This window comes from Mustela nivalis (genome assembly GCF_964662115.1).
Source record: "Mustela nivalis genome assembly, chromosome: 3".
Classification (NCBI taxonomy): Eukaryota; Metazoa; Chordata; class Mammalia; order Carnivora; family Mustelidae; genus Mustela; species Mustela nivalis.
The window spans coordinates 117,808,681-117,834,623 of NC_139022.1; the positions used below are offsets into that span (position 1 = coordinate 117,808,681).

The 25,943-nt window shown below is 44.6% G+C and overlaps 1 protein-coding gene across 5 annotated transcripts in view; it reads left to right on the forward strand.

Annotated features, from left to right (window-relative positions):
* Positions 1-228: 228 nt before the first annotated feature.
* Positions 229-25,943, forward strand: part of DRD1 (dopamine receptor D1) — a 67,093-nt gene continuing 41,378 nt past the window's right edge. The window contains exons 1-3 of one of the 5 annotated variants that reach the window (XM_082723293.1): positions 229-515; positions 1,350-1,479; positions 1,581-5,146. In XM_082723293.1, coding sequence (XP_082579419.1) covers positions 2,086-3,426 — 1,341 coding nt within the window. In that variant the 5' untranslated portion in view covers positions 229-515; positions 1,350-1,479; positions 1,581-2,085 and the 3' untranslated portion in view covers positions 3,427-5,146. Of the gene's footprint in view, positions 516-548; positions 1,480-1,580; positions 5,147-25,943 lie in introns of those variants that run through there. The other 4 variants (XM_082723294.1, XM_082723292.1, XR_014309674.1 and 1 more) reach the window with 4 other exon arrangements.

Sequence of the window (25,943 nt, forward strand, 5' to 3'; positions counted from 1 at the left end):
TGTCTGGTCTTTTTGAGAGTAAAGCTTGCATCTTGCTCAGCCTACCGCCCTTGCTCTTTGCACATCATGAGTGCTCAGGAAAATATACCGATTCAATGAATGCAGAGGCAGCAAAAGGAATTTTTCATTCTTGTCAATTTTTAGCAGAATGAGCCCTAAAATGAGGAATACTGGGCACCCCATTTTCCAGGTTCTGGCAATCACGGTCCAGGAAGTGCCGGTCACAGCGGGGGTCCAGCGTAAATCCGGGAGCCTGGGCGGGTGAGGTTTGTACCTGCCAACGCGCAGCGGGGCCCTGGGAAGCCGCCGCCGCCGGCAGAGGGCGCCCCGGGCCTGCCGAGCTCGTGGTGCTGGGGTTGGGGCGCTCTCCGGATGCGGGGCACAGGCTGCAGTCCGGCGTTGACCCAGGCCCGCCAAGCGCCCGCTGCCGGGGCGGAGCTGGAAGTGAGCGCCCTCCGCTCGCAGCGCAGCGCACCTGCCAGGCGCGCCGCCGCGCCCAGCCGTCTCCGACAGCGGTGAGTACCTGCGCCGGCGGGGCGCGCCTCACCCTAGTTGGGGGACACTTGAAGACAGCGCAGGTCGGAGCAGGTTGGACGCAGGCGGTTCCAGGGCTTGGTGTGTGGGAGAGTGGGCAGGGTCCTGCTTGCTTCGGTCTTTGGGAAGGGCTAGGGGTCGACCCCAGTGAATGTCGATCGGCCAAGCTTCGCTTTCAGGCGACTCGGGCTTCCTTGAGGTTCTAACGTCTGGCGGGCCCTGTCGCGTTCTGTCCGGGGGTCCGAGGGTCCGGGGGTTAGCCGGTAACCCAGGGCGTGAGACCGCTCACCTGGGCGCCTCTTCCTCCCCCCACCCCCCCGTTTCGCCCACGGCACCATCCAGGGAACCACGTGCGGCTGTCGCCCGAAACTCTGCCTGTCAAGCGAAGCCCGCCCCCAGGGCAGGGGAGGGGACGCGGGGGCGGGTGGGCTGTGCCCCACGGGAACCCGGCTGGCCCGTGCGCCCTCCGGTGCCAGCTCGGCTCCCTCTGCCTGGCGTTCCCACGGGCTCCCGGGAGGTAGCGGACAGCGCGGTGGAGAGGAGCAGAGCCCGGCCCCAAGGGGCCAGAGGCCACCCAAGGGGCCCCCGGCTGCTCGGTTCTGGCAAAAAGGCAGCGAAGGGAAGGAGCTCTCCAAGTGACTAGTCCCGGAGGTGCCCTCTCTCAGGGAGGCGCCGAGAGTCCCGGAGCCCCTTTCCCAGGTGTCTCCTTCGGCTTTGAACGATCTTTAGCCTTTGGAGGTAGTAGGGGAGCGCCGGTCCTGTGGGACCTGGTCTGGGATCATTTCCCAAACCTGCCTGCGATTTTTGCGCATCAGGAGCCAGACCCCGGGTGCGCGCCCCGGGCAGGACTCCGGCCCCCTTCTGGGCGTTGTAGAGCCTCGGCGTCAGACGAAGCCCGCTTTCCGAGCTCGGGGGGAGCTTTGCGAAAGACAACCTCAAGGCAAGGTAGGTGGCTTGGATGGAGTTGAAGTGGGTTTGATACGCATAAAGCTGTGATCTGCTCAAGTTCTGGCGAGCAACCTTTGCTTTCTTTTTGCTTTTTTAAGGGCGTTTGGAGAGCTGCGGTGGAGCCAGGGGCTTGGAGGAGCGAGGCGTATATTTTCAGCTGCACCTTCAAAAGGGGAGAATTCTGTCACCACCAGAGAGGCAACAGCCCCCAAATATGACTACAGTTGCCTAGATCCGCAGAGGCCTGGGAGTCTCTGGATGGATAGCTTAGAATATGCTGAAAAGCCAATGCCTTCCATGGAGGATTGAAGGGCCAGCTGGTCAACAGGACAGTGGCCTGGAGCAAGGGAGTCAGCAGACACTCACAGCCAGCAAGAGGGACCTTTCAAGGGGGCTGACGTGCATTGCCAAGGGCAGGCTCCTGCCACGCAATTGTAGCAGCCCTCTGATGGAATGCTGGTGAGGTCCTTCACCCAGGGGAGCCGGCGGGGCTGTGCCAGGGACTGCCTGGTGAGTGAGAACTCGTGCAGGTCCGACTGACCCCTTATCCCTGCTTAGGAACTGGAGGGGGTCAGAGCCCCCTATGTGCTCTCCCTCAGCAAGATGAGGACTCTGAACACCTCTACCATGGATGGGGCTGGGCTGGTGGTACAGAGAGACTTCTCCTTCCGCATCCTTACAGCCTGTTTCCTGTCTCTGCTCATCCTGTCCACACTCCTGGGGAACACGCTGGTCTGTGCCGCTGTCATCAGGTTCCGACACCTGCGGTCCAAGGTGACCAACTTCTTTGTCATCTCCTTGGCAGTGTCGGATCTCTTGGTGGCTGTCTTGGTCATGCCCTGGAAAGCGGTGGCAGAGATTGCTGGCTTCTGGCCCTTTGGGTCCTTCTGTAACATCTGGGTGGCCTTTGACATCATGTGCTCCACGGCGTCCATCCTCAACCTCTGTGTGATCAGCGTGGACAGGTACTGGGCCATCTCCAGCCCGTTTCGGTACGAGAGAAAGATGACCCCCAAGGCAGCCTTCATTCTGATCAGCGTGGCGTGGACCTTGTCTGTCCTCATCTCCTTCATCCCTGTGCAGCTCAGCTGGCACAAGGCGAAGCCCACGATCTCCTCTGACGGGAATGCCACTTCCCTGGATGACACCCTGGACAACTGTGATTCCAGCTTAAGCAGGACCTATGCCATTTCATCCTCCCTAATAAGCTTTTATATCCCTGTGGCCATCATGATTGTCACCTACACCAGGATCTATAGGATCGCCCAGAAACAGATACGGCGCATCTCAGCCTTGGAGAGGGCAGCAGTCCATGCCAAGAATTGCCAGACCACTACAGGTAATGGAAACCCTGTGGAGTGTTCTCAACCAGAAAGCTCCTTTAAGATGTCCTTCAAAAGAGAGACTAAAGTTCTCAAGACTCTGTCTGTGATCATGGGGGTCTTTGTGTGCTGCTGGCTTCCTTTCTTCGTCTTGAACTGCATGGTGCCCTTCTGTGGGTCTGGGGAGACCAAGCCCTTCTGCATTGATTCCATCACCTTTGATGTGTTTGTGTGGTTTGGGTGGGCTAATTCTTCCTTGAACCCCATCATTTATGCCTTTAATGCTGATTTTCGGAAGGCATTTTCAACTCTTTTAGGATGCTACAGACTTTGCCCTACCACGAATAATGCCATAGAGACAGTTAGCATCAATAACAATGGGGCTGTGGTGTTTTCCAGCCATCATGAGCCTCGAGGCTCCATTTCCAAGGACTGCAATCTGGTTTATCTGATCCCACATGCAGTGGGCTCATCCGAGGACCTGAAGAAGGAGGAAGCAGGTGGAATGGCCAAACCCTTGGAGAAGTTGTCCCCGGCCCTATCTGTCATTTTGGACTATGACACCGATGTCTCTCTAGAGAAGATCCAGCCCATCACACAAAATGGACAGCATCCAACCTGAAGCCTGAGATGAATCTGGCCAGACAGGCTCAGCCCAAAAGCTGGAGGAGATTTTCAGTGGCTTGCGAGGTGTGGTGAGACTCAGATGTCAGGCGAGCCCTCCTCTGCTGCTTTTCCTTCAACACACAACTAACTATATTTTAAAATACATTCCAGTGTGTTTTCTTTGTTGTTCATAGTGAATCCAAGAGGGACATATGTGGAGTGAACGTTCACAGGGATGTGTCTTTGGCTCCAAAATTATTTTTAGAAACTGATTCTTATCTTAGGACTTGAAAAATAGGGCGCAGAATCAACAATGAACAGCATCGCTTAAAAAGTAGATCCTCTCCCGGAAGGAGATGAGAAGGGTTGAGTTTGTTGTGTACAAACAGGTGCTAACACTGGTCCAAGGAGAGTTTTCAGATTGTAAAGGTAGGTGCATGCCTTCATAAATTATTTCTAAAAAATAATTGAGCCTTACAGTAGGAGTGGGATTTTTTTTTTTTTTTCGGACTTGAGAGATGCTTTGTTGATACTGGTTTTATTTATTTATTGTATTATACGGATATTTTTAATTTATTAAATAAATCTATATTTATCAGATGTCATAGGATAAACTAATAAGTTACTGAGAACTTAAAGTCACATTTCGTCCATGTAACTAGCACTTTATTGGCCAATGAAACAAACAGAGAAACTCTGTGATTCTAAATACTCATATATAACTTCCAGAGACACAGCCAAGGTTGATAGGAAATGAAGTCGTGATGATTCCTTAAAATTCTTTAGCATAAATAAATACGAGGTGGGAACTGACAAATGCTGTGAATTTTTTTCTTCTAGAAAGATTTTGAAAAACAAAAAGGCATAGCTACTATTATGTTCACATTTTTTTGAATGACAGGACTTCCCAGGACAAAGATTTGCTGTTCTGTAAATATTTTAAATAAAAGCCAGCTTAAGAAAGATCTGATTTGAAATTTATGATCTTAGGGGGTAATAAAAAGTATGTGCCACTTTGTATTTATGTAAAATACTTGGCCTTCTGCGTCTTTTCTCATTTCAGTGTCAGATAGCTTTTCTGAACCAAACAGAAACTGGCTGTCCTGGTTGGATATGTGTATGAAGACAGGAGGTATCTTTAATTCTTGCATTGCAGCAGTGTCACCGATGGACAGAGGTCAAATCCTGCATCTGTATCTTACCAGGCCAAATCATACCACTCAGTGGGGCGACTTTTTGTAGTGCTTTAATCTGAATTTAGAATTGATTTTTTTTTAAAAGTCTAAATGTTAACAGTATTCTAACTAATGAATAGTGCCTCATTATCATCCTCGAGTTAGACATTTCTCTTGGTGGAAAAAACAGGAGACCCCTTCTCTTTGGGTGTGTTAAGTGCCCCAAAGCCACCAGTATCTCATTTGACAAATGCTAGCTCCTTCTCTGTGCTTTGGAATCAAATTCCTATCTCATCAGCTCAACTGTATAAAGTATCACAAGTCTCTCCTGCCAGATACTCATCATGTGGAGGCATTTCAAGAGAATTTCTTTGAAATGTTTACAGGGTATCCTTGTTGATAAGCAATTTACACAGCAGTTAGGTGACATGGGTACCAAGAAGGAAATCTACTGAAAAGTGTCTCCTGCGTCAGGTCCGTGTTATTTATGCATTGTGGATGTTTCTTCATTTTATTGCCTGTATGCTTTCTTACATATAATAAAATTATTTTGTGAACTCAAATCAATCCTGAATGAGCTGTGTCCCATTTGTTAAGTGTGTTTTAAAATCAGGGCTATTTCAGACCTATGAGTAAGAAAACATGGGCGTTTTTGAGGATAACTGACTTTTGCTTTTCTTTTTAATGCAAATTTCTCCTGTTATGGATGCCACAGGTTGCCTGGGACTATTTAAACAGGAAGTGTTTCTGATTTGGACTACACACTCCTGTGAGGGTTTTTTTTTTTTTGGTCTAAAAAAAAACACCACATTTTTAAAAAAGAAACTCTCTTCACTGAGGGATTACTCTACTTTTCATTTCACAGATTTGAAAGCTTTCCAAAAATCTTTGCTTTTTCTTTCAAAGAGCCCTGAGATATTAAGTAATAGAAAAATCACAGAAAGGACTGTGGCTTGCCTGCTGTGGGATGTATAGACCATCAGCTACGGCAGCCACTGTATTTATGGGTAGTGTTTGTTTTAAGAAGAAAAAACTAGAATTTCTTTCTGGAGAAAATATATTGGTTGTAATGTTGGGCTTTTCCAAATATCTTACGGGGCATATCCATCAATTCTGCTAAACCTGCCTAGTTAATGTGCTAATCTCTTTCTTTCTTTCTTCTTCTTTTTTTTTTTTTTTCCATCCTGAATAAGGAGAACGACCGAACAGCAGGGGATATAGAAATTAAGGGTTAAGTTTATAATTTGGAACATCACACAACAGATGGTGTCTTTTTAAATTCCATATTTGCCTTCCCCAGGCTTTGGCATATAATGAACATATCTAGAATGAACACCCATAAAGCATTTCTGCTTCCTGACTTTCTGGATATCTTTATTCTTCGCAGTTTAATTTTGTTCCTTAATTAGTTAGTTCAGGAGCACCAGCTATGACACTCAGGGTTGTCATTGTCCAACCAAGAAGAAGCGGCACAAAAGCCTTTGCTATTTATTTCACTGGCAGAGTGAAAAATAAATGATATGTTTAGAAACTCTATTAAAAGAATTGTAAAATTCGGTACACCCCGGGTGAGACTGTACTTCGGGTTCCTGGCACACAGGTTTGATAAAAGTACCTTATGAAGTGTTGATTTTACTGATAGAATCTTCCTGAGAATTTGATTTATAACCATAAATGCAAAATTACAGTATGATTTTTACTTCATTTTTAGCTATCATGATAAGGCTTCATAATGCCAAATAAAATTGTGAAACACTTTAGCAAGGTAGAGAGAATTTAAAAGAGGTATTCTTTTTCTCTTTCTATCTAAGAAGATGCCTCTTCTGGTGAAATAGACTCAGAGCTCCTACAGGTGATTGAACAACAGGAAGTCCTCTGGAAGGCGGACTGAGCATGAGGCTTCAGCCGGGAGGTTTGGGATGTGCGTGGAAAAGTTACTGCTTTCTCTTGGGAGCAAAGCAGTGACAGTCTCTGAGTCTTACTTGTCTAGACTGATTAAACGGGAGGAACAAAACCTCTGCATCCACATTTTTGGTGGAGGGATCGCTCCAAAAAACCAATCAACATGTGATCTAACTTCAGGGACTTTATGATTTCTCCATTCTCCGGGGCTCCCTCCGTCCTGGCCCGATTCCCTCCCTGGCCTGCACCAGCAGCATTTCACCTGGATCCTTCTACCTCTAGGAGCCAGTTCCCATGTGGGGGCCTGGTTGGCAGAGAACACAGGCTTTGTTTCAGACAGACCTGGGTTCGCCTTGCAGCTACCTCCTTCAGGCTGTGTGAGGGTGAACAGGTGTCTGTTCCTCTCTGAGCCTGCTCACCCATTTGTGACATGGAAATAAACACACGGGTTCTCGTGAGGGCTTAAATGAAGCCAGTGTTTATAAAGGTAGGGAGAAGCGAAATGTGGGGCTCACAGGTTCTCTATAGGATCTTTGCTTTAAAGGGGTCGATGACAATATTTATTGCATCGGTAATAACGAGGCTGCTTGTCATGTGTCATCTTGTATGTTGGTTTGAAGCAAACGGAAAGGACTTTTAGGACTCGTGGTTCAGGATTTTCCCAGACACTGTTCTCTTTTGCTGTAGGTATCTGGTTTTCCAGAAGTAAGTGGCTGTTAATATCTGCGTGCTTAAGATGATTGCCTTAATTTATCACTAAATACTGACTAAATTAACCTAGCCATGATGTTTGAGTTTATGAGATCTACTTATACCTTGCAATTTGTTTCAGAAATAATGAGCTGATGGCTGGTTGCCCTGGGCTGTGAAAACTAGGACCTGGTGATCTGCACGATCTGGTTACTGTTGTTGTTTGAAGGAACTAATGCAGTAGATCATGAGATTGTAGTATTACATGGATCAGATGCACCTCTGTGGATTTCTTTGTGATTTCCTGGGTAGAAACATTCCATAATTAACCTGTTTATTTTTATAGAGGATTGAGGGGATGATGAATATTACAGCACAGAGAACCCCTCTAAGGTTTTATTACCAGGGAAATCGAGCCGTGTTGCCTTCTGTCATGTTAAGTAACTTCCATGTGATGGACAGAATTAAAAAAAAAAAAAAAAAAGAGGAAAGCAGCATTTGGACTTTAGAGTGTTACATCATTCAAGATTTGGGAGTTGTAATTTAAATAGTATTAGGAGCTCAAGCATAATCTCTGGTTTAAAAGGGTTTAACTTTTTATCACTATGCAACCATGTCCAAAACCACTTAAATTCTTTTTCATGTTTATAGAATAGATATTCCTACTGGCTCTCAAATTGGTAACTGTTTGTAGCCACTGAAGAAGATCTTCCCTGAATTATATCCACAGAAGGGAACCCACCTAGCAGAAATGCCAGCAAAAGGGCAGTGGGTAGTGCGACCTAGGAGGACTGAACGGAGAGACAGAGTTTTTTTTATTTCATTTACAATGAAAAAAAATAGTTTGGATAAACTACTTTACATCCCTTGAAAATAGGTTTTCTCATCTCTGTGACAAGAGGGTTAGAAGAGATGATTTCTGCATTATTGTTTTGGCTTGATGATACTAGATGTGAGCTCCACCACAGGCAAAACACGAGTCTGGTAGGTTTCCCCTGATATGTTTCCCAAACCTTCACTCTCTTTCTTATTAGAATGCGAACAGAGTGATATTTATAAAATGCAAATATGACTGTGCTATCCTTTTGCTTAAAATGCTTCAGTGACTCCTGTTACTTTTAGGCACAAAAGGCCTTTTGCTTTAGGGCCCCTGGTGTTCTCTGCAGCCTTGTCCACTGGCATTACCCTGCCTTGCACTGTTCCTATAGACACTCTGAACTTCATACAGTCTGGGTAGTGCACAAAGTCCTTCCTTATCTTTTACGCCTTTGCACATGCTGTTCCTTCTGCTTGGAACACTGTTCCGTGCTGCTTTTGTTTGCCTGATGCCACCAATGTTTTAAGATTTAGAGGGACATATTTGCAGAAAACCTTCCTTGGCACCTTCTTCCTGCCTCTACTTCTCTTATTTATTTGTCAGGGTTCACCCTGCCATAATGAAATAATCTCCTTACTTCCTTATCTTTCTCCCTAGATTATGAACATTTTGAGAGCAAAAGTGGTTTTATTTTTTTTCCCTTCCTCTAAATATTTCTAAGCACCCAGCTCGCTGTCTAGCTTACAAGATTTGCCTGTTAATTTTCTGTTGAATGAAAGAAGGAACAAGTCACAACAGGGGATGTTGGAGCCACAATTTTTATGAAATGTAATTCTGGGGGGCTTGTTACAGATGTGTAGGTCTGCTAGGCTCTCCTTAATGTCTTTGGTCTCTCTAATCTCCATGGTGTGTCTGAGGCCCGCAGCTCCCTGGGGTCTGATATGTTCCTGTAGGGTCATCAGGTGCACACAAACACACACAGAGACCCACACAGACCTACACACAAGTGTGTTTTATGTATGATTTGATGCTATTTGCAATCAATAACATTTTTTGGAGCACTTTCTATGATTTAGGTCATGGGCTGGATGCTAGAAATGAACCAGACCCTCTCCTGATCTTTGAGGAGTCTGAAGTAGAGACAGATAGGCAAATAAGCCATCACCAAAGAATGTGGTAGAACATATAGAGAAAGAAAATGTTTTCTTCCAGGCAATGCCCCTCATTCTGTAGAGGGCCAGTAACCATCTGCCCGTATCATGCCACACATTGTCCATTCAGTGTGTCATTCCGTCCTTTCAGCCTTACTGGGATGGGGCACCATTGTAATTATCCCTTTACACAACAAAATAACAAATACTCAGAGGGGGCAGGTAGCCCAAGGTCACACAGCAAGTAAACGATGGGGCGGGGTTGAATCTAGGTCCCACAGGCTGTCAAATTAATTGCTTTGAGGTGGTCTCCACCCTCGGCGGGGGCCTCCTTCAGTCCACCTGGAGAGTTAGTGACGTGGTCTGGGGACAATTGTCGCGCATGCGCACAAGCCCCTCCCTGCAGCCCTATGCACCTGTTTACTGCTCCGGAATAGACTCGGAGGGTACCCCTCGCTCCTCCTCCATTCAGGGCAGCCTTTCTCCTCTTGTCTTCATCTGTTTGAGACTCATCTCAGGTGTCAGCCTTAATGAGAATCCTTCTCCAGCCCTTCCTTCTCCAGGCTGGTGTCCTGCTGCAGGGCGTGCGTTCTGTCGTGTGCCGTTGTGTCTCCCGTGGCTCAGGGGAACTCCCGGAGGCACCCACTGTGTCCTTTCCCACCCTTTATTCTCAGTGCCCAGCACAGCCTGACACAGGCACACACCAAAGTTAACATTATTTTTAAATGAAGGAATTAATAACTTTATTGAAAGGGCTAGGTAGCTGCTTATACATGTACCTTACTTTTCGCTTTAGGGTTGAGCCTGGGGCAGGTGTAAGGGCTGATCTCCTCTGCTAAGTGAGATTTCTCCATCCAGGACACAATCACAGGGAAATAATGGGAACGGTATTTAAATGGCAGACTAGGGCTCTCTCCCATATTGATGCGCGTGGATAGTGAGTGATCAACCCTTTCACACAGGAGAGGAAATGTCAACCAAGTGTCACCAGTGTGTTCCGAGATTATCTAGCCACATGCATGTTGTTTGCAGACTGAGTTTTTAGGTCAGATGTATTTAGCATTATAAACACGTTGACCATAATTTAGATAATGTCCACTCCCATTTGTAAGATGCTGCGTTAACACGCACTGCTATTGGCTGTTAGACTGCGGGGGGAAGGTTGGAGCCCCATGTTAATTCTGCCGAAAACAGCTGTGGGTTTTTCCTCGCTTGATGGTGGGGTCACCGTAAAATAGTGCTTCTGTTCCAGGGGAGGATTAAAGAGGATCTACTCTGAGAGGGGACCAGGGGCCATAAGGGGACAGTTTGTTTAAGAAGCTCGGTCCTAATACGTTCAAAGCAAAAGTAAATTTTAATGCCATTTTCAGTTAGAATCCATTACACCCATATTGAAATTAAAGCTTATTTGTTTGCTCATGCAATTTAGAATGTTGCCCTCCGATGAGGCTCCATTAAGCGGAGAAGAAGAACCTCTGGGCTGGGACAGCAAACAGCTGGTTTCCTGCTCTGCTCACAGGAATGTAAACTGATACCGCGAATTGGCAGGGAAAGCTGGTGGTAGCTACCAGACTTGCAACATGCACACAGTTCGATCTAACCATCCCACTTCTAGCAAATTGGCTTACGTACGTCCTTCCCTGTGTGCTCAGGGGTGTCTGTGTAAAGGAGACAGTCTTGCTTGTAAAGCCAGCTGAAGACAGCCAAGTGTCTGTAAGAGGGGAGTGCCTAAGACGTAGAATGTCCATGGCATGTGGTAATTAAAAAGAAAGCAGACCCATATGCACTATTACAGAAGGCTTTTTCTGAAGTGAAAAAGCAAGTTACAAAATTATCTGGACAATATGATTCCTTTTATTTAAAACAATATAGGAATTATTTATCCCTTATGTAAATTCATAGACAAAGATCTAAGAAAATGCCTGCCTTTTTAAAAACAGTAGTATCTCGGGTGCCTTGTTGGCTCAGTTGGTTAAGTGTCTGCCTTCAGCTCAGGTCCTGATCTCAGGGTCATAGGATTGAGCCCCAGTTTGGGCTCCTTGCCCATTTGGGACTCTGCTTGTCCCTCTCCCTCTGCCCTTCCCCTTGCTTGTGATCTCTCTGTCTGTCTCTCTCTTTCTCTCTCTCTCAAGTAAATAAATAAATCAAATCTTTAACACACGCTTCAAAATAAAAAACCAAAAAACTTCTAGAGAGAAGAGTGAGCTTTGGGGAGACCCAAGCTGGGGCGGCGTTCACTTTTTACTTTGTGTATTTCTTGGTTTTTATAAGAAGCTTGTGTTTATGTGTATTGTCCACGTAATTAAACATTTTTTTAAAAGAAACAGGCTGAACTGACATGAGGCAAGTAGAGTTCCATCTGTGGCTGCTGGGGGAGGAGGGGAGGCCTGGGCAGGTCCTTGAAAGAAGGAACAGTAATTGAGCACCATGGGTGCTCATGTGGGGACATTTCTTTTTTTTAAAGATTTTATTTATTTATTTCTTTGACAGACAGAGATCACAAGTAGGCAGAGAAGCAGGCAGAGAAAGCGGGGGAAGCAGGCTCCCTGCTGAGCAGAGAGTCAGATGGGGCTCTATCCTAAGACTAACCCACTAAGCCACCCAGGTGCCCATGTGGGGACATTTCTCGATTGATCGTCAGAGCCTGATCTGGCTGAGGCTGGGTGAGGTTCTGGACTGGCTCATGGAAGCTCAGGGGCCCGTGCAGAGTGGGAGATCTTGGCTTCCCAGCTTCCTTTCCCCTCAGACATGACCCTCGCCCACTACATGGGGGCGTCTTAGTTCTCCACACAAAATACCCTTTTTTGCTGAGCTTCCATGGAGCTCATATTTGGAATAATTTTGTTGATCAAATGCACCTAATTTAGAAAATAATAGAATGTGTGGCCTTTTGATAGTTAAAACATTTTCTCTGTTCAGCTTTTGGGAAATGGTGAAAAATATTCACAGGGGGGGCCTTGTGAACCCCCACTTGTGGATCATGAGTGAGAGCCTGTCTGAAGTCCTGGGAGCTAACAAAAAGCAACCCTTGTTAGGGGTCTGGACTGTTTCAAACCTTTGTAGACCCTACAATACTCTCTAATTTGAGTTATCCATTGCACGTCACATCAAACATCTAAAAATGCTCTCATATTTCTCTTAAATATAATTTTATTGCTGCAAAAAAGATGGATATTTAATGTTGTTCTGAAATTACTCAGAATGTCCATCTTGCCATTATGTTGTTATATTCTGAACCGATACATTTTCCCCTTCCAGTTTCAAACATTTCTGGGTGCTTTTGGGAAGCTCGGGGCCCTAGGGACCTTGGCCTGGAGCAAACTATGGTGAGAACTGTCTCCCCATTCTGAGAGCAGAAATGCCGCGGACTGTGGGGCACGGCAAGAGAAGTCCCTGAGCTTTTCCTGCTGGAGTTTCTTCCTCGCCGGTTAGGTTGTCAGTTCACTAATGTTTAAGGGCCTCTTCTAAAACGCCGTCTCCGAGGATGACACAAACCACTTCGGATTGTTTTGAAACTGAAAAACACCCTAGCGTTTGTTCTTAGGCTTAACCTTTTGGGAGGCTTTCAAATTCTATTTTTCTCATCATTGACAGAGATATTAAATGTTTTAGTGATATTTTTATGTTAAATGCTCCCACAGGCTCATTTTAGACGTTTCCAGAGAATAGACATGAAGGCTTCAGGTGGTAAATTCAAATTTTGAGGATAAAAGCATTTAGGGCAGGATTGGAGGAAAAGACAGCCTTCCTTATCTGATCTTTTCTTCTAAGAGGAGGGAGAAAACGAAGTGTGAAGACTCAAGAGTCTGTAACCTGTAAGAGACAAACAGCAAGTCAAATGCGCCAAGAAAGGTGAACCCAGATGCTGACCAGGGAGAGTGGCTAATTGTCAAATGTTAAATCGAGACACTAAGTTATTTCAGGCACAAGGTTTGTATGGGAGAGAGTCTTTGGCCACCTGGGCAGAGAAGCAGCTCCTATGAATGGCTGATTGCTTTGGGGAGACCGAGGTTACACAGCACAGGACTTCTGCTCCCAATCCCCCTGGCTTCAAAGGAAGGAACACTGAGGAGTCGGTGGTCAGTGTCATTTCTCTCATTTTTCTGCCCCGACAATGATGAAACTACAGCTGTACATTTGACAGAGATTCCAAATCCAAGAGAAGGAGGAAGGGGGTGGAGAGAGGAGGAGAAAGCTGGCCGGGGAGCAAATTTGTGGTTTGTCAAGAAATAAGTACTGGCATGGGGCGCCTGGGGTGGCTCAGTCTGTTAAGTCCCCCTTCGACTCAGGTCATGATCCTGGGATCCTGGGATTGAGTCCCACATCAGGCTTCCTGTCCCTCTCCCTCTCCCCCTGCTTGTGTTCCCTCTCTCTCTGTCAAATAAACAAACAAAATCTTAAAAAAAAAAAAAAAAAGAAAAAAAAAGAAAAAAAGAAGTATATACAGACATCTCACTTTTTAAAAAGTAAAAATTGTATTTTAAAATATTTTTCCAGGGGCGCCTGGGTAGTTCAGTTGGTTGAGCGGTTGCCTTCAGCTCAGGTCATGATCCCTGCGTCCCTGGATCGAGTCCCACATCAGGCTCCCAGCTCCATGGGGAGTCTGCTTCTCCCTCTGACCTTCTCCCCTCTCATACTCTCTCTCACTTTCAAATAAATAAATAAAAATCTTTAAAATATAGTTTTCCATTTATAGAGAAATTTCAAAGGTAGTACAGAGAATTCCTGTATTCCCCATACCCTGTTTCCTTATTGTTAGTCTCACATTGGTATGGTTACAATTAATGAGCCAATATGGATATATTCTTATTTACTGAAGTCCATAGTTCAGATTTCTTTCATTTTCACCTAATGTTCATTTTCTAGAATCCCATGTTACATGTAGTCACCGCCTCTCCTTAGGCTCCTCTCAGCTGTGACAGCCTCTTACCCTTTCCCTGTGTTTGACGACCCGGCAGTTCTGAGCCGTATGGGCTGGGTTTTTTATAGCGTGTCTCCTGGTTGGGATCTGCCTCTTTTTCTCTCCTCATTTCCAAAGTCCCTTAGTCAGCCCTTTTCCATCTTCAACCCCTCCCATGAGGTTATTTCATACATTTACACTATAGTTAGATTCTTTTTGCCACATTCCGCATTCTATCCTGGGATCCTCTGGCCTCGCAAATGATTTTTTAAGACATTTCCTTACATTGGCGGTGCCTGGCTGGCTTAGTCAGAGGGGCGTGCGACTCTTGATCTCGGGGTCATCATTTCTAGACCTGTGCTGGGCAATGAAATTATTTTTAGAAATTCCATACATTAAGATGCATTCTTTGTGCTGTAAGGTTCAAAGTTCATTTTTCAAATGCGTTCTGTCTCGTATCAGGCATTAGGTATTATATACCATATTTTGAATGCCCTTAAAGCTATCTGCTACGCTTGTCCTATTCAACCCTTTCCCCGCCAAGCTCTTGGTAGCCACTAACCTGTTTACTTTCTCTCCAGTTTCCCATTTTCCAGAATATCCTATAAACGGAATCATACAGTACAGAACCATTGCAGACTGGCTTCTTTCACTTACTGGAAGATTCTTGGTTCTTTCCATTTGGGGGTGATTATGAAAAAAAGGGGTTATAAGTGCATGAAAGTTTATGTGCAGGTAGAAGTTTTCAGATTGGTTCGATAAGTACCTAACTATGGAAGAGCTCGTTAAATTCATAAAATGATTTCCTCCCCTTGTTTTCTGGAAGAGATGGTAGGGAATTGGCATTCTTTCTTCCTTAAATATTTGATGGAATGGAGTAGCGAACCCATCTGGGCCCAGGGCTTGCTTTCTTTTTTGGAAACTTACTAACTATTGATTTGATTTCTGTGATAGATAGAGGACTTTTCAGGTTGTGTGAGTTTGCGTCTTTCAAGAAATTGGTCCATTTCACCTAGGTCATGGGGCATAAAGTGGTTCATAGCATCCACTTATTATCCTTTTAATGTGTACGGAATCAGTCGTGATGACCTCTCTTTTATCTCTGATATTGCAATTTGTGTCTTCTTTCCTTTTTTCTTGGTTTATCCATTTTTTAATCCATCTTATTGATCCTTTCAAAGAAACACCTTTTGAGTTTATTGATTTTCTTTAAGTCTTTTCTGTTTTCAATTTCATTGTCATTTTCGGCTCTTTGTTTGTTGTCATTTCTTTCCTTTTGTTTTCTTTAAGCTCATATTACCTGTGGTTCTCTAGTTTCCTGGGAGTGGAGGCAGAAGGTATTGATTTAAGAGCTTTCCCTTTTTTGTTTTGTGTGTGTGTTTTTTTTAATTAATTTTAGTTAATGTTATAGGTTTCCCCTGAAGAACGGTGCTTGCTACATCCTACACATTTTGATAATTGCATTTTCATTTTCATCTAGCTTGAAATTTTTTTTTTTAAACTCTGCTTGAGACTTCTTCCTTGACCTGTGTGTTATTTAGAAATGTGGCATTTAACTTACAAGTATCTGGAGGCTATCTTTTCTGTTCTTGATTTCTAGTGTAATTGTATCAAGGTCTGAGAGCAAACCTTGGATGTTTCTATTCTTTAAACATTTTCAAGAAGTATTCTGGTCTATGGCTTAGGAAATAGCCTACGCCTGTCAGTGTTCCATGTGAGCTTGAGAAGAATGTGTATTCTGCTCTTGTCTGATGGAGTATTTTGTAACTTCTACACATAAAAAGAAGCCAAGTGGCATAATAGACTCAGAACTAGGTCTGTCTGCCCAGGTGCAGTAAGTTCACGTTATGCTGCATCTGGAAGTCAAGTTCTGCCGGGGAGAGTCTTTTTAAGTTATTTGCAAGTCTCTCAACAAACTTATCAGTGTTGGTACCACATACGAGCAAACTGAGGTTCCTAAAAGTAAAATCACTTGCATGAGCTCTTTCTGCCCTGAAGGGCCATGTATTAGTACTGACAGCAACATTTGCTGCTCTTTGTACCAAATACTGTCGTGCCAGTTGCTCCGGTTCTGGTCGTGCCAGTTGCTCTGGTTCTGGGATGATTGATTAATTGGGAGTTTTATGGAGGAAGAACTCGTCCTCTTTTTCAATCTAGCTGAATTAATCAGTGTAGGAGGCAGCAAGACTTATACAGGTGAAAAGAAAAGTCATCTTTAACATGAACAAAAGGAACGTAGGAGGAACCAGGCAAGAATGGATTAGTAATAGGCTATGGGCTAAAGAATGTGACACTTGAAGTCAAGGACGATTAGGAAAGTTTTCGTTTCAAAGAGAATGAAGTCTGTGGAAGGGGGAAGAGAGCTGAAGTTTATTGATGTTTCTATGTGGCAGGCACTGTGCTGGGTATCTTGGCAGCCGTATCCTCCTGTGATGATCAGAACAGACCTATTGAATGTTCCCGCAGCCTGGAGGGGTTCCCTTCCACCCCTGGCCTGCTGCATAATACTGCTTTCCAGGGGAGAAGTGGTAGAAAATTTGAAAAAGAATGCAGGATGGTGACAGGATCCCAGATGGGGGGAAAATATGGCACTGTTGGTCTTTAGGAAACCATGCAGCAAGAGAATGGACAATCTGACTACTGTTTACCATGGGACAGGATATAGAGGGGCCGAGGGACAGGGGAAGGGAAGAACTTCCTCAAGACCAGACAGGGGTGTGTACGGAGGCCAAGCCAGGATTCTGGTGATGGATGAGCCCCTTGGCCTTGTGGAGCACCTCTTGGTCCAGTGTTCTGACCCACCTACTTCTTTGCATCAACTCCCTTAAGAATTTAGTTCTAGGCAGAGCACATAGCATGATACTTGAATTTTTTTCTAACACACACTCCCCGGATCATGGATAATGCATAGAAGTGTGCACATCTATCACCTATGTTGAGAGAATTGAATTCCTAAGGCAGTTAAAGCTAAATTGTACCACTGGGGAGGAGGGGATTCTTTATCTCCCATTCTCTCTTATCCTCCTTCTTCTGCATCCAGAGAAAGAAGTAGAGGACTAGCAGCGGGGACCCTGTCCCAGGTGGAGATGGCCCTGACGTTAGGAACCCTGGATCAGATCCATACACTAGTGCGGCCCCATCAGCTACGAAACCTGGACAGACACGCTAACCTCGGCCAATTGTTAAGCCAAGCAGGAAGTTTCGTTTCTCTGACCTTTCGATGATGGCTACCAGACCTGCCTCCTGAGACTGACTTGGTCTCCTACAGTTTCACCCTAGGAGGGAAGAATGATTTGTAGGATAGGAGCTTGGTCGTTTCACTTGAATATTAGGAAAAATACATATCTCCAGCTGGCGAAGCTGGATGTATCAGTTGTACATATAACTTGTCAATTTCCCTTGACAGATTGATAAATATCTCATGAGTAATGCTTTGCTGTTAGGGTGTGGTAGGCATAGAAATTACATTGTAAATGTATTCTGGACACTGAAAACAAAAGATGTACGTTTGTGTTAGGACCTGTCAGAAGCCTGTTAGGTCCCTCTAGCACCTAGTATAGGAATTCAGTCTGAAATTCTACCTGTTACTATTACGGAGATTTCAGCAGCTTCACCAGGAAGAGGCAAAGAGAATAATCTCTGTAAATATTTGCTGACAGGTGGGTGACTGGGCAGATCAATGGCTATAAGGATGGGGGGGTTGAGTGGACGGGTGAGTGAGTGGCTGGATTGGTTAATGGAGGGAGCAGTGTAATTAGCATGGCTGAGACGCAGTGTAAATTGCAGAATTGAGTAAGACCAAGCTCCTGTGCTTCTGGTTGTCGGCATCCCTTCAGTACCGTCCCTTGGTGATGGCATTTCTGAATTTCTACTTGTGGGACATTTTTCAATTGGAGAATGAATCGTGAAGGCCAACATGTATGCAGAGCCTGTTGGCTAGAACATGAATTTACCTCGGTGAAATTCAACTTTTCCAGAGGCTTCCCCAGCCACAATCACTTTATTGCTCTGAGCCCGTTTCCTCCTCCCCCCGAAGAGGACAAGAACCCCTAAATCATGGGATGGATGTGAGGATTTAATAAGGCAATAGTAGTAATTATGCTTGATACTTACAGAGAGGCCCTTAGCTGTGTGCCAGCAACTCTTCTAAGTGCTCGACTTGAAGTAGCTATGATGTCGTCCTCGTTTTATGGAGAAGACGCTGAGGCACAGAGAGACTTGACCAAGGCCCCAGCTAGTGAGGCAGACCTGGGCTTCAAACCCAGGCAGGCTGGTTCCAAAATGTGTACATTTAGGCCTTTTGCTCTACATCACCCTCTTGAATGTATAAAGTGCTGAGCACAGCCCCCCGGCATGTGGTGGGTCTCAGCAAAGGCCGAATTCCTTTCCTCTTGGTTCATTACCTGCCCTGAAAAGGCAGTGGTGGCCTGTCCCCCGGGGCCAGAACCGAAAGGAGACTGGAGAGGCAGCTGGGGAATCCTGTCTTGGCCAGCCATGCACGAGCCTCTCAGCTATGACTTTTCTTTTTTTATGCTTTTAGTTTCATCCTTAAAAAGTGAAAGACACATATTTCAAGATCCTTATGAATAAAACCAACGTTCCTTACCTCAGCCCAGGCCTGGTTAAGGAACAAGAAACACGCTTTCTTCCTAAAGGATTTTAAGACAGTTCTGTGAATTTCTTTGCAATTTTGGTATGCATGTGCTCTTTAGGACAAAGTAATAAGAAAATTTCTTTTTCAAGCATGCCAAAGGCTATGTTCACTATTGGCACTATTAGTAGTCATATTTGTGGTAATAGTATATGCTGTGCGTGTTTGGGAGAAATACACGGGACAGGGGTCAACTTTCCATTCTTTTCTACTCTAAGTACACTGGATATTTTATAATGAGAAGATTACTTTGTTATTCAGAATCAAAAATTGAAGATGTACATGAATGCAGGCAGGAGTTCAGGCTGCTTTGCACAGTGACCAGACTTTCCTGAGTTGGCCTTGATTGGCCTCTCCAGCCCTTGGCAGGAGTGGGTAGGCGGGGGACAAGGTGGGGGAAGGGGGAACTGTAATTCTCTAATGAGCTGTCCATACATGTGTGCACCCCACTCCCTAAAAAAGACCAATTTAAGACCTAGATGAAATCAACAATTTTCCAGGAAAGTGCAGGTTTTCAAATCTTATCTTAGAAGAGATTAAAATCTAAATAAACCAAATACAAAGTTTTTGAAAGAGCTACCATCCCCCTCCATGAAAAAAAAAAGCCATAAAATTTCTAGAGGAATTTTGATCAGACTATGAGAGAACAGATATTCCTCACAGGGAAGGATCTGGTAGACCCCACATTTATTGAGTGATGGAAGTTGCCAGGACTTGTAAGAGACAAACATTTATGTGTCTCCTCACACAATGAACTGAAAAGGACATAACGGTACCTCGGTGGTATTTCTGACACAAAATGGGTGATTTGAATCTAGTCACAAGGAAACATCAGACAAACTCTGGTTGAGGGTATGACACAAAAGAAACAGCCTGCACACCTCAAAACGTCAAGATTATTGAAGACAAAGACTGAGGAATTGCTCCAGATGAAGAGAGTCTGAAGAGACTTGTCAACGAGATGCCTGTGTGATGCGGGTTGGGAGCTAACCAGGAAACAGTATTTCCATGAAAGACACCACTGAGAAAACTGGTAAAACTGGAATAAGGCCTGTGGATTAGATGTTCACAATTGCATTAGTGGTAATTTCCTGGTTTTGACAATTGTATCCTGATTATCTTAAGGGTGTGTCCTTGTGTTTAGAAAACACAAACCAAAGTATTAGGGCTATGGGGATATATCTATAATTTACCCTCAAAAGATTCAGGAAAACTGACAGCTACATTGAGGAAATCTGGGTATGTGGTAAATTCGTACTTTTTATATTTTTTAACAGCTTTTCTATAAACCTATAATTCTTTAAAACAAAATGCTACATAAATAGTGGATTATTTTGTTTTATTCAGACTGAGACCAAAGAGAAAGCAACATGAATACTCATAGAAAATTCTAAATAAAGTATTAGAAACCATACCGCAGCATCCAGTTAAAACTGAAAGACTTAAAAAAAAATACTCTCATAAATGAAATAAAACATAAACAATATGATAGGACCAAGGAGGGTTCATTTCAGGAATTCCAGGATGATCTCATCTCAGAAATGGATTAAATTAATGATTTAAAGAGAAAAATCATGTGATCACCGATGTAGAAATGTTGGGGTTTAGAGCTGATGGGCAAGAAAGAATTCTTGAGACATCTTCGGTGCAAAAACATGGCTTTATTAAAGCACAGGGACAGGACCCGTGGGCAGAAAGGGCGGCCCCGAGGTTGTGACAGGTGACTGGTTATATACTTTGAAGTTGGGAGGGGGTTGGAGATAGCATAAGTCTCTACGGAATTTGGAGCAAGGTTTCCAGGACCTTGAGGGGGCTAGCTATGGTGGTGGAAAAGTTCATTTATTACTGTCTAATAAAACCCGAATCATGAGACCCTGCAGATGCCTCTTGGTGGGCCCTGTGCTTGGAGGATGATTGTTCATGTGTATCTTGGGCGGGGTGGGTTGGGGGGCGGGTAGAGACAAAGGAAGCCTCCAAAGGAATTTTCACATGTGAAAGTAGACTTACAGGATCCTGGGGGGATTGGGATCATGTTAAGTCAAGATTGCCTTTGCCCCTAGCAAAGTGTCAACATTGAGGTAGCTGAGCTACCACAGCAAGGTCACTTTAGCTTTTTCAAGGACTTCTCCATGGGCTGTAAGTAGTAAGGAAATGTAATTTTTTCTTTTGCCTTTGTCTCCTACATCAGTCAAGTCTATGACAGCTGAAAGGCATTTGCTGCAACTCAATGCCTACTAATAAAACAGGAATCAAACAATTCTTCCTTAACATGATAAAATATATTTAACATGATAAAATGCACTTAACTCAGCCCCAAAGCCAGCCTGGTGCTGAACGGGGATGGCCTGGCAGCATTCCAACAAACCTACCTGGAAGGGAAGGCTACTTATTCACTGAGGGCTGATTACACACACGGTGCCCTCCAGCGAGATTTAATTTGTCTCTATTTTATTGAATTTAATTCTGTTCTTTATCATTTCCTTTCTTCTACTTTATTTGGGTTTAATTTGCATCCCCCCCCCTTTTTTTCTAACTTCTTGTAATGGATTCTTAGGAGATTGTTTTCAAACTTCCTTCTGTGTCCTAACTGTGGCTCACAACCAAGTCATATTTTCATTACCATCAAGCTCAAGATGATTCTTTATTTCAATATGTTATAAAGTTAAATAAAATGCCTAAGATTTATTTCTACAAGTTTGGATTTCTTGTATTAAGTGAACAACCACGGCCTACTGTTTTGAGTGAGGGAGGGAACGTGAACCTTTTTTTTTTTTTTTTTTTTTTTAAGATTTTCTTCATTTATTTGTCAGAGAGAGAGAGAGACAGAAAGCACACAAGCAAGCAGAGGTGGAGAGAGAAGCAGGTTCCCTGCCGAGCAAGGAGCCGGATGTGGGACTCGATCTCAGGACTCTGGGATCATGACCTGAGCTGAAGGCAGCACCCTCCTAACCGACTAAGCCACCCAGGTGTCCCAATGTGAGCACCTTTCTTTCCCTAACTGATAGAATAAACAAAGCACTAACTAGGGCTGCCTGTAAAGTGTTATTGGAACCCTGCTCCACTGTTTGTTTACTTCTTGCCTCTGGCTGCTTTTGGATTATAATGGCTGGGAGGAGTAGTTGTGACAGAAGCCATGTGGACTGCCAAGTCTAAAATGTTTACTATCTGGCCCTTTATTAAAACAGTTCATGGTCTCCTGCTACAGATCTTCAACTACTTAGGGCAAAGGTAGGGTCTTCTGGAGCTCAGCCCCCAGCCTAATGAGCAGTCGTCGGTGAGTGCTGGGGAAGAGTAACTGAGTGGGTAAATAAACGAATGCAAGGCAAGGTCATTTGGTAGAAGGTGGGCCCACATGGTGGGAAAACCAGGAAGTCACTGACTTTCCTACAACAGTGCAGGCGATAGCTCACGTTCAAATTCAGCTGAGCTCCTGCACCTGCCCTCAGTACTGCCAAGCCATATTTTTATTAAGATGTAACCTTTAGGGGCTCCTAGGTGGCTCAGTAGATTAAGCATCTGCCTTCAGCTCAGGTCATGGTCTCAGGATCCTGGGATCCAGTCCCATGTTGGGGTCCCTGCTCAATGGGGAGCTTGCTTCTCCCTCTCCCTCTGCCTGCCGCTCCCCCTGCTTGTGCGTACATTCTCTCTCTAATAAATAAATAAAATCTTTTTAAAAAAAGATGCAACATGTTCTCGTGTGGCTGGGATGATTCAAAATGAATTATCTAAGTACTGCTATCCTCTGGGAATCCCATGTGGCACTGACATAAAGAGAAAAGAAAGAGCCCCCTGGCTTAATAATGATTTTCAGAAAGTGGAAATATTTGCTCCATAATGAAAAATTCCAACATTGTAGACACATCTGGGACCTGTCCTGCTGGCTTCGGTAACAATCTTATGATGAAGAACTCATTACCGGATCTTCCTAGACCTATAAAACTTTATAACCCTGTGAAGCACCGTAGTAGCAGCTAAGAGGAGTTGAGCTGAAATACCAACTGAGTATTATTCCCACCTTGAGAGACCACCAGAGACCTGAGTCAAAGCCAAGCAGCAAGGGTCGTTTATTGCAGCTTCGAACCTGGTCGTTTATTGCAGTTTCCAGCCGCTCATCCCCGATAACGCCGAGAGGTCCGGAGCTGGGTCGGTGCAGGATTTTTATAGACAGATACAAACAAGTTTCCGGTAGGGTTGAGCTGATTGGTTGACAGTTTGAACAGGTATACTTGGTGTCAGTGGATTGGGTCAGGGGACCCGCGCGGGAAAGCAGGGGTCCGCGCGAAAGCAGACAAAGGGTCTGCGCAAAAGCAGACAAAGGATCTGCGCGAAAGCAGACAATGCAATCTTACAGAACCAGAACTGGCCGGTTGTGCGCGCGAAAAGACAAGTGTTCGTACAGAAGCGAAACTAGCTGGTTAACAGGATAAAAATGCACTTCTAGCGCGGGGGGGGGGTGGTGGTGGGTGTTCTTTTGGTCTTTCAGAGCACTTGCTGTATTCTGGGTCTTGGCTAGTGGCTGATACGCACTGGAAAACTTTGAGGAGTTCTGGTTCATTCCCATTTTACAGTGTGGAAAACTGAGGCTAAGAGGGAAGTGACTTGGTCAAGTTCACAACGCTGCCCTGTGGGAGAGCAGGATTTGACAAGCTCTATTAGCTCACAAACAAAGTTCGTCCTATTCATTCAGGAGGTTAATAGTGGTAACGATAATAGAATTGGCTTGTTTGTTGGTAGCTAGATTCCATAAATCTGATTCCTTTGGAATGAACAAAGAGAATAAGGAAGTTTCACTAAACTAAGAAATGAGATTGCCTGGTTTTAATGAGGTTAAATGGAAATGGGTTGGCTTCTAGGGTAGAATCCAGGCACAAGAAGCACTCTGGGAGCACTGGTCTTCCTGCTCTATGTCCAGTTCACACATCACGGCTCTCTGACTCACCTCTCTCTGTGTCCTGTTCCTTTACCCAACATGGCCTGATCATTACCCTTTCTCTCCAAGACTCCCTCCTGAATTACCTTTTTACTCTCTCCATTTCTTCTATTCTCAGTGCTACTGCCAGAGCTCGGTGAACTAACCCTGGTATTTCCATGCCCACCACCTCAAGCACTTTGGAAGTTCTGTCCAGTAGAAAGCCATCAACTCCGCCCTCAGTCCTATCATCACAGTAACCACCCCTCTTCCGGTGGCAGCACCTGAATGTCCTTTTGGAGAGATGCACCTCTCCCGCTCTTTCCCATGGTGTTCAGGGGGGCTCGGACACTGACCCAAACTTTAGGAGTGAGCCATGGCCCAGGCCTGGCTGGCCACCACCCTGCCCCCCACTACAGTGATTGGTTCAGAGATGGGCTCATGGCCCAAGACATACCAATGGGACTCAGTTCGGACACTTCTGTTGTCGCCGTTGGAACACTTTTGTTGTTGTTGTTGTTCAATGAAGTTTCTAGAAGCACCAAGATGTAAATCTGAATCTGAATAAAGCCAACCTGGAGGAAAACAGAGCTGAGAAGTAGGAAAAGCCCCCAGATACAGATACTCCCAATGCTAATATTCTCCCTGGACTTCCAAATACCAGACCCAAGAAATTCCCTGGATTCTGTCTGAATGGGGTTTCTGTCCGTTTATAAATTGTGACTAGTAATTCAATCAAAAGAAATAATTTTCCGCCTCTCTGTCTCACCTTCTTCACCAAAAACAAAATGTTATGATTCTTGGTCTACTGGCTTGAGATGCTGAAACTGTAACATTAAAACCAAAACAATTTTGCAAAAATTACTTTATCAAAATTCATGTTGTATGTACTGTATAGATGCATATAATGCCTATCCTTCTCTACATTGACCCAGTCACATGCATATTTCTATAGTCACCTATTTCTCTATTTATATATGGTCAAGTATTTACATTTTAATGTAGTCAGTTTCCTTCCTCTTTTGCTCTTTTATTCCGTCCGGTGGGCACCAGCTCCGTGCCCAGTGCCGCCTTAGGCTTAGCCAGATGAGTGAGCGTGATTCTGTGCACAAGGAGCCTTCCCTGGTGTGGGAATACAGATCCGAAATCAGCAATTCCTGCAGGGCAGGCTGGAGACTGATGGAGCAGGGTGGAGGGCAGGTGTCTGAACCCCGCTGGGGTGATGGTGGAGGAAGGGAAGGCCAGGCTGTTTAGAGGAGAAGCTATTTTTTTTTTTTTTTTCTTAAAAGGTTAAGGAAGTTAAATCCAGTTAGTGGGAACAGCATGTGCTAAGGCAAGGCAGGACTGAAACAAAAGCAAATCACTCAAGGCAGCAGAAGCCAGCGCCTGGGTTCTACCACGTGACCCCCTGCCCACTTCCTGAGCCGCAAAGAGACCGTGGATTTGCTTTAACAGCTCACTGTTACCTACATGATGCTCCACTTGCAACATCAGATTCTGACAGTGTCCCCCCACAAAGGCATACATTCACCGCAACGTAGCCTCAGAATCTCTGCCCAACGTATAGAGGCTTTACAGATATTTGTTGATGATGAAGCTTCTATGTTCGGAAAATTGTTGTAAAATTAAACTTCATTAAAATTCCTACCTTGCAGTTTATAACTCCTTTATAGTCATCCTGCCTTTCTTTTTTTTTTTACCGTAAATGTACACATCCATGAGACTTTAAAGGGGTCACAGAGAGTTATTCAGGTCTTAAACTCCTTTGCTGAATATCTCCTACTTACAACAGAGGAACAATGTTAGATAAAATAAGAAGGAAAAGGAAGAATCTTATATGGACTTATCATTAGTGTGTGCCAATCTAGGGACGTTATTATTATTTTTTTCAAAAGATTTTACTTTTTTTTTTTAATATTTTATTTATTTATTTGATGGACAGAGATTATAAGTAGGCAGAGAGATAGGAGGAAGCAGGCTCCATGCCGAGCAGAGAGGCAGATGCGGGGCTCCATCCCAGGACCCTGGGATCATAACCTGAGCCAAAGGCAAAGGCTTTAGCCCACTGAGCCACCCAGGCGCCCCAAGATTTCACTTTTTTAAAAGTAATCTCTATACCCAGTGAGGGGCTGCAACTCAACCCTGGGATGGAGAGGCATACGCTCCATTGACTGAGCCAGCTAGGCACTCCTAGGTATGTTATTAAATTAATAAATTAAATCAAATAATACACTAAAAATTAATTAAATAGTAATTTCCTGGAAATGGAGAGAGATTCTCCTGGGTTTGCCGACAGGGAAACACATGGAGCTTGGGGACTCAGCTGAGAAGGGTCAGG